Source organism: Entelurus aequoreus, linkage group LG15, assembly GCF_033978785.1.
Source record: "Entelurus aequoreus isolate RoL-2023_Sb linkage group LG15, RoL_Eaeq_v1.1, whole genome shotgun sequence".
Lineage (NCBI taxonomy): Eukaryota > Metazoa > Chordata > Actinopteri > Syngnathiformes > Syngnathidae > Entelurus > Entelurus aequoreus.
Genome location: NC_084745.1, coordinates 38819884 through 38828392, shown reverse-complemented (window position 1 = coordinate 38828392; position 8509 = coordinate 38819884). Strand labels below are relative to the sequence as shown.

The following is an 8509-nucleotide window of genomic DNA, read 5'->3' as shown; positions in this document are numbered from 1 at the left end:
GTTTTCGTTACCATAATATTGGTGATTTTTTTAGAAGAAACTAATAGCACTCCCGGGGGGTGCATAGACATTCAATAGGGTGATTGAGTTCCCATCGATCTTCCCCTTTACTAAAATAAATCTACCCTCCTTATCACCAAATTTAATACTTTTTCAAAATGTAGCTTATTTGAGATGAGGATAGCAACTCCTCTCCTATGTCCTGATTTATATAAAGAAAACAACAAATTAGTGACGCCCATTCTCTTTAGTTTTACATGCTCCTTGTCAGCCAAGTGGGTCTCCTGTCAATACACTATGTAAGCTTGCTCTGTCCTCACCTTTGATAAGATTTTACTGCGTTTAATTGGGTTCAATAGGCCATTAACATTAAACGATACAAATGTTACCTTGTCACTAACCATGTGTATTTACTTTTTACCAACAGAATAAGCAAAATAAAACTTAGCAAGTCTACTCCCGAAACAAACGAACAAAAGAAAAACACAAAACATAATCAAAAATAAAGACATCAATATTTTATTCTATCAACCTTTTATGCAGATCCTCTAAGGTTTGCTTGAAATTGGTTTTGTGCCTTTAGTGTAATTCTTACAATCGTCTTATTGTCTGAGCCGTCATGATTTAATTAGTTATTCTTACTGTATATTTGATTAGTAAATCACGTGCAATCACAAGCAAAAATACATTAAAAAAGCTTTCATAAAGGTTTATATCAACTTTGTTATTTTCTTGTTGACTTGATTGTTGTTGTAGTGTACAATAATCTGTATGAGAATGATACAGTTCACGGTTAAAAAGAACAATCCAGAAAGCCAAATAAACACAAAGGTGTTGTAGCCCTCAAACTCCAGGAAGTAGGCTGGAGCCAACCATGCAGCCTGGTGATGGAAAAGTACATTTAGTCACCTTGTATATTCAAATATTAAAAATCAAATTACCTGTCCTGCAAACCAGAGGAGCAGCAGTCCTACTCCTTGTTTGACTGAAAGACTCAGGTGAGGGATGACCAGAGGAAGTAAACTCAGATACCACAGGAAGTACTGCACAGTGAAAGAAACACCTGTTAACGTTAATTTGTAAATAATATTCACAAGTTATGCTGCTGAAATTTCTGGAGTGCTTCAATTATTTGTGTTTTTAGTCATTCACTGAACATCTTAAAACATTATCACTTGAGGTGGGAATCTTTGGGCACCTCACGATTTGATTACAATTATGATTCAGGAGCTACGATTCGATTAAAAATGTATTATTGTTGCATCTTTAATTTATGTATATTGATGCAGTTTTAAATTTATTTTCGTTTCACTAAATAAGCGTTTATCACTTGCAACTTAAAAAAAAAAATTCATTTGGAATAAGAAACAGTTAAATTAATTCCCACATTTAATAAATTTATGAAACTGTGTGCAAAACTGGACCTATGATAAAGGAGCTGGTCGGATCTCTCAGTGAGGTGGCTTGCTGCAGTCAGCCAAATTTTAGAACTGTCTGCATTGCTTTATTTACAATAAATACATCGATTATCGAGGTTTACCAAACGACTCTAAAAACGATTATTTCCCTACCTCTAATTACCACCATAATTAGTAGAGGTGGGAATATTTGGGCACCTCACAATTCCATTACATATAACAATTTAGGAGCTACAATTATTTTCGTTTCACTAAATAAGCGTATATCACTTTCAACTTTAAAAAACAGTGCATTTGTGATAAGAAACAGCTAAATTATTTCTCATATTTATTAAATTAATGAAAGTGTGGAAAACTGGAACGTCAATGCCCAAAAATAAAGGATCTGGTCGGATCTCTCTGTGAGGTGGCTCGCTGCAGTCAGCCCAATTTTAGAACTGTCTGCATTACTTTATTTACAATAAATAAATCTATTATCGATTATTATTATTATATATTATTATTATTGCTAATCTCTGAGCTGCCACCTTACCGTGGTAGAGGAGTTTGCGTGTCCCAATGACCTAGGAGGTATGTTGTCTGGGGGCTTTATGCCCCCTGGTAGGTTCTCCCAAGACAAACTGGTCCTAGGTGAGGGATCAGACAAAGAGCAGCTCGAAGACCTCCATGAAGAATAAAAACGAAGGACCCAGATTTCCCTCGCCCGGACACGGGTCACTGGGGCCCCCCTCTGGAGCCAGGCCCGGAGGTGGGGCACGATGGCGAGCGCCTGGTGGCCGGGCCTGTCCCCATGGGGCCCAGCCGGACACAGCCAGAAGAGGCAACGTGGGTCCCCCCTCCAATGGGCTCACCACCCATAGAAGGGGCCATAGAGGTTGGGTGCAATGTGAGCTGGGCGGCAGCCAAAGACAGGGCACTTGGCGGTCCAATCCTCGGCTACAGAAGCTAGCTCTTGGGACGTATAACGTCACCTCGCTGGGGGGAAGGAGCCTGAGCTAGTGCGCGAGGTGGAGAAGTTCCGGCTAGATATAGTCGGACTCACTTCAACGCACAGCAAGGGCTGTGGAACCAGTTCTCTCGAGAGGGGATGGACTCTCTTCCACTCTGGCATTGCTAGCAGTGAGAGGCGATGGGCTGGGGTGGCAATTCTTGTTGCCCCCCGGCTCAGAGCCTGCACGTTGGAGTTCAACCCAGTGGACGAGAGGGTAGCTTCCCTCCGCCTTCGGGTGGGGGGATGGGTCCTGACTGTTGTTTGCGCTTATGCGCCAAGCGGCAGCTCAGAGTACCCACCCTTTTTGGATTCACTCCAGGGAGTACTTGAGAGTGCTCCCCCGGGTGATTCCCTCGTTCTACTGGGTGACTTCAACGCTCATATTGGCAACGACAGTGAAACCTGGAGAGGCGTAATTGGGAAGAATGGCCGCCCGGATCTGAACCCGAGTGGTGTTTTGTTATTGGACTTTTGTGCCCGTCACTGTTTGTCCATTACGAACACCATGTTCAAACATAAGGGTGTCCATATGTGCACTTGGCACCAGGACACCAAACAGCAGTTCAGAGTCCCCGCCTTTTTTGGGGTCCCTAGAGGGAGTACTGGAGAGTGCTCCCTCTGGTGATTCCCTTGTTCTACTGGGGGACTTCAACACTAACGTTGGCAACAACAGTGAGATCTGGAGAGGCATGATTGGGAGCAACGGCCGCCCTGATCCTAACCAGAGTGGTGTTTTGCTATTGGACTTTTGTACTCGTCACAGATCCTCCATAACAAACACCATGTCCAAACATAAGGGTGTCCATATGTGCACTTGGCACCAGGACACCATAGGCCGCAGTTTGATGATTGACTTTGTGGTTGTATCATCGGATTTGTGGTCTCATATTTTGGACACTCGGGTAAAGAGAGGGGAGGGAGCTTTCAACTGATCACCACCTGGTTGTGAGTCGGCTCCGATGGTGGGGGAGGATGTCGGACAGACCTGGCAGGCTCAAATGTATAATGAGGGTCTGATGGGAATGTCTGGCAGAGTCTACCGTCAGAGTGAGTTTCAATTCCAACCTCAGGGAGAACTTCCAACATGTTACGAGGGAGGCACTAGATATTGAGTCCGAGTGGACCATGTTCCGTGCCTCTATTGTCGAAGCATCCGATCGGAACTGTGGCCGCAAGGTGGTCGGTGCCTGCCGTGGCGGAAATCCCAGAACCCGCTGGTGGACACAAACGGTGAGGGATGGCGTCAAGCTGAAAAATAAGTCCTATAGTGTCATTTTGCCTTTTGGGACTTTAAAGGCAGCGGACAGGTACTGACAGACCAAGCGGTGTGTGGATTTGGCGGTAGCAGAGGCAAAAACTCGGGACAATGGAGGAGGGTGCATGGAGAACGACTTCCGGACAGCTTCGAAGCGTTTCTGGACCACTACCCCGCCGCCTTAGGAGGGGAAAGCAGTGCACTGTCAACACCGTGTACAGTGGGGACGGTGTGCTGCTCATGTCGACTGGGGATGTTGTGGATTGGTGGAAGGAATACTTTGAAGACCTTCTCAATCCCACCTACACGTCTTCCAATGAGGAAGCAGAGCCTTGGGACTTTCTTATTTCTGGGGCTGAGGTTGCCGAGGTAGTTAAGAAGCTCCTCGGTGGCAGGGCCCCAGTGTTGATAGCAAACCTTTACATCCCATAATTAATTATCTTATTTCCGAGTTGTGGGGAAAGCGGTGTAAAAGCTGTCCACAATCCTAGCAGGTGGAGAAGCCCAATGCTGCACAACAAGGCATTTTTACACGTTCAAAAACTAAAGAGGCCGCAAACGTGTAGTCACACCAGTGCATTTTGACCAATCATTGAAGAGATTGCCTGAAACCGAGTTGGCCATATGCTCTTTATACACGACTCTGGTTTGAGATTGTGATTACTGCCACAAGTGATGGAACTGAGAAAGCAAGTCCAACATTTGGCCCAGGCCCTAAGGTTAGGAAGCACGGTTTTAGGGTTTATGAAGGGTTTAAAAATATAGGAAGTGTTTATAAATTTATTCAGAGGGTTAATGAATAATTTAAATGCGTACAATATTCATAAAAAAATCATAAAATGGCATCTTTACTTTGTAGAAATTCATCTACACAATTGGACTACACCGTATCCATATATTTTTTGTGTAGTTATTCAGGTATGTAAGGTATGATCTTGACTTGAGTACCTGTGACGTGCAGACTTTGTTGAAGGTGACAAAGATGGCAGTGTGCAGGAAACAACAAAAAGCAAGGTCACGGTGAAAAGACCATGATGTCACCAACAGAAGGGTCAACTGAGGCAAGAAGGCCACCAGGCCAAGACACTGACTCCACCTGTTGTCTGCGGAATCAAACATTATTTATTATTATCATTATGATGATGATTTCCCAAAAAACTATGAGAAGTAGACATACCTACAGTCAGGTAGAGCATATAGAAGTAAGGAGAGAAGTTGTGTCTGATATCTCTTCTGGTTAGATGGTACAAGTAGGTCTCATGAAGGAACGTCCAACCATACCTGACCGCACAGGTGAGTCACGGCGTAAATACATTACAATTATAACCAGAAATCACCTGATGTTTGATCTTACATGTGATAGAAAAGTGCGGTTAAAACACAAAAAATGCCCCCAGCAACACTTGCAAAGAGGAACAATTCTCTGTTGAAGAAACGTCCCAACAATCTTTTCCACCATTTTTGTTGTTCCTCAGATCTTCTTTGTGACGAGCGAAGACTCAGAAGAATGGGAAGAGCGTACGTGACAGGATAGATTTTCATATGAACTGACAGCCCATACAGTAGCGCCGCCCAAACTATGCGGCCACCTACAGAAAAATATTACAAACATGAAATAGGATAACTTACCGTATGACAAAACAATGTAACAAACATGAAGTATAGTATCTAACGAAAAAATATGTAAGAGTGATTATGAACAAACATGAAGTACCATAACTTATGAAAAAGAAAATGCAAGAACAAATATCGACAAACATGAAGTATGATTATGAGAAAATAATGTAAGACAAACATGAAGTATATAACAAATAATGTAATAACAAATATGAACAAACATGAAATTATAATAATAAATAGTATAGGACAAACATGAAGGATATAATAATAAAAATTGTAAGAACAAGTGACAACATGAAGAGTATACAGTACACTAATATATAATGTCAGACAAAGTATACAATAATATTTAATGTAAGAATACGTACGAACAAACAAAGTATATAATAGTAAACAATGTAAGTGAATATTATAACATGAAGTTATAATTAATTATATGATAATAAATAATATAAGACAAACATTAAGTATATAATTATGAATAAAATGAGACAAAAATAAAGTGTATAATATTATATCATGTAGGAACAAATACGGACGAACATGAAGTATATAATAAAAAATGTAAGACAAACATTCATCCATCCATTTTCTACCGCTTGTCCCTCTCGGAGTTGCGGGGGTGCTAGAGCCTATCCCAGCTGCCTTGGGCGGAAGGCGGGGTACACCCTGGACAAGTCGCCACCTCATAGCAGGGCCAACACAGATAGACAGACAACATTCACACTCACATTCACACACTAGGGACCATTTAGTGTTGCCAATCAGCCTATACCCTGGTGCATGCCTTTGATGTGGGAGGAAGCGGGAGTACCACACAGTCACGGGGAGAGCATGCAAACTCCACACAGAATGACCCCCAGCCCGGGGATCGAACCCTGGACCTTCATATTGTGAGGCACACACACTAAGTCCTGTGCCATTAAGTATATAATAAATAATATTGGAAAATGGATGGATGATGGAAGACAAAAAAAGTATTTAATAATATATAATGTAAGACAAACATACTTTATGACCAACATAAACTATATATAATAATAAATAAGGTAAACATTTTACCCTCCATACAAAGCAGCATCCCCAGCACCAAAGCAGCCAGGATGGACTCTGCATTCCCGCGACTGGACACTCCCATAGGCAGAGGGTTGAGAAGCCACAGGGAACACATTTGTTGTGCTGTCTGATCATAAAAGTTAATTTTCATTTTCATTTACAGTTGAGTTTGTCAGGAAAAAGATGTTTCTCAAAAATTGTAACTACGTACTTAAAAATAATGCAGCATATGAGGGTTGAATAAACTGCTCATATAGCTTTTTTGTGTGGCTTTTTCAGCATGTTTAAAAAAAAAAAGGTTTTGTGTTGCTTTGACACTGGAACAGATAATATCCACTTTCATACTTCTCTGTGGTAAAAACTAAAGAGCTAATACTTAAAGTAGTGATGGTTAGATTTCCTCAAACACCAAACCTCTGAACGCAGACCTCGCAGGCTCAGGATGGCGTAGATCAGCAGGCCAGACAGAAGGTCACACAGGATGAAGAGCAGCTTGCCAAACATGAAGTTGATGTAAATGTTCGGAGTAAGCATCCAGGCTAGTAGAGGTGTGTAACGATATGTAGATCTGTTGTACGGAGACTCACCCTGGTAACACAATGTAAGGATAAAAATGTCTCGTTCAGTATGTCAGGTACACCCAAACAATGTAATGAGATTCTTATCGATGTATATGTCCTACTTTAAATTGTTGATCATGGTTGTAATCAGAATTTAAAAAAATTGGCAAAAAAACTTATTTCTGAAGAATTCATTAATTGCCTTTTATTTCATACAATTGTAATGCAATTAAAATGATAAATTATTTCCTATTCACTGTCATTCCAATACTTTGGCTTTTTGTCCCCATAGTCCTATTGTGTCCAACAACTATTTCAGAGTTTCTCATACATCAATTTATTTGTGATGACATGTGTCATGGCCAATTGTGCGAATTGTCATTGAATGAGTATTAATACTTTGCTACAATACGTACAACTTTCTGTTGCAACACTCAATGACAATAAAATGTATGCTGTTTGAACATTTTCAGTGTTAATCAAGTGGATAGCTCAATAAGGTTAAACATAATGACGACACCATGTTAATAACCAAAACAATACTTAATTTAAAAAATCAGGTCAATGTAAATCTTTTTGTCGCGTTAGGGGAATGTGTGTTACATTATTGCCTCACACAAACACACAAATATTAAAGTACTTAAGTGCTTGTGTTCATTGCATGTTGTTATTATTTAGCATGATTTATAGGCCGTTGATTTCTTGAACTTCCATTCTTTACACTTAGTGTAATATGTTCAATGCATATTTATGGAAGAGCACGAATTGAGACTAAATGTTTATTTAGAAAACATTAGCAAGTTGTTACCTTCGTGATGAATCTTGCAGCATCCGTGAACACATGATAGTCAATATCAGTGTACTTTACTACCATAGTCCTGTCATGGAAGTCTCCATAGACGACCAAGGCGAGGCGTATAACGACAGAAGCCGTGAAAAGAAAACGTTTTTCTGTCATTTTAAATAATAGCGTCTCCATCTTTGAAAGCTGCTCGGTTCCACATTAGCATTAGCTCGCTACGTCTTGGTCTCTCAGTTGGGACGTGACAAAAAAACTCCCCATTGTGTAGATCATATGTTGTCCTTACGATATACACGAAGCTTTTGTAAAGTTGCTGTCATGACTGCCGGTTAAAAATTCGGAAATATTTCAAAAACTTTTATATTACATGTTACCCGGAAATGATTTTTATTTTGCCTAGAAAATGGTAAAGAAACACTCAACGTTGCCAGATGGGCATAGACACGCTATTGTACCACAGGTTCAAAATGACCGAACATTTTCGATTTGACGTTGGTCAGGACCATTTTATACAGAATACATTACCATTGTATGTATAGCACATCTTATATTGTCGTTTTAGCTTCAAACAAACAACACTGTTGGAAAAAAACTGCCACTGACGAAAGTTTCGAAGAGGGCAGATGAGACAATGCACTCCACTAGAAGTATTGTTTGTATACTGTTTGTGTTACATGTTTTAAATGAATGTTAGCCGCGAGCGACTCCAGTCACCTCTGCAACCCCGAGGGGGACAAGCAGTATAAATGGATGGATAGTGCGTTGTACTGTGGGTGAAGTCAGTGTACAAATACAACACTTATCGTA

At 40.7% G+C, this 8509-nt stretch overlaps 1 protein-coding gene across 2 annotated transcripts; it reads right to left on the bottom strand.

Annotated features, from left to right (window-relative positions):
* Positions 1-495: 495 nt before the first annotated feature.
* pigm (phosphatidylinositol glycan anchor biosynthesis, class M) lies at positions 496-8371 on the bottom strand. 2 transcript variants are annotated; one of them, XM_062021487.1, is made up of 8 exons: positions 8228-8371; positions 6755-6928; positions 6347-6467; positions 5019-5253; positions 4842-4945; positions 4613-4767; positions 942-1043; positions 496-881 (listed from the first exon to the last, which is right to left on the bottom strand). In XM_062021487.1, the coding sequence occupies exons 1-8, from the start codon at positions 8228-8230 to the stop codon at positions 711-713; spliced, it is 1065 nt and encodes a 354-aa protein (XP_061877471.1). In that variant the 5' UTR covers positions 8231-8371; the 3' UTR covers positions 496-710. The 2 variants fall into 2 exon arrangements, with proteins under 2 accessions (XP_061877471.1, XP_061877470.1); XM_062021486.1 differs by lacking the exon at positions 8228-8371 and adding an exon at positions 7709-8152 and having other exon boundaries at positions 498-881.
* Between the last annotated feature and the right edge of the window lie 138 nt (positions 8372-8509).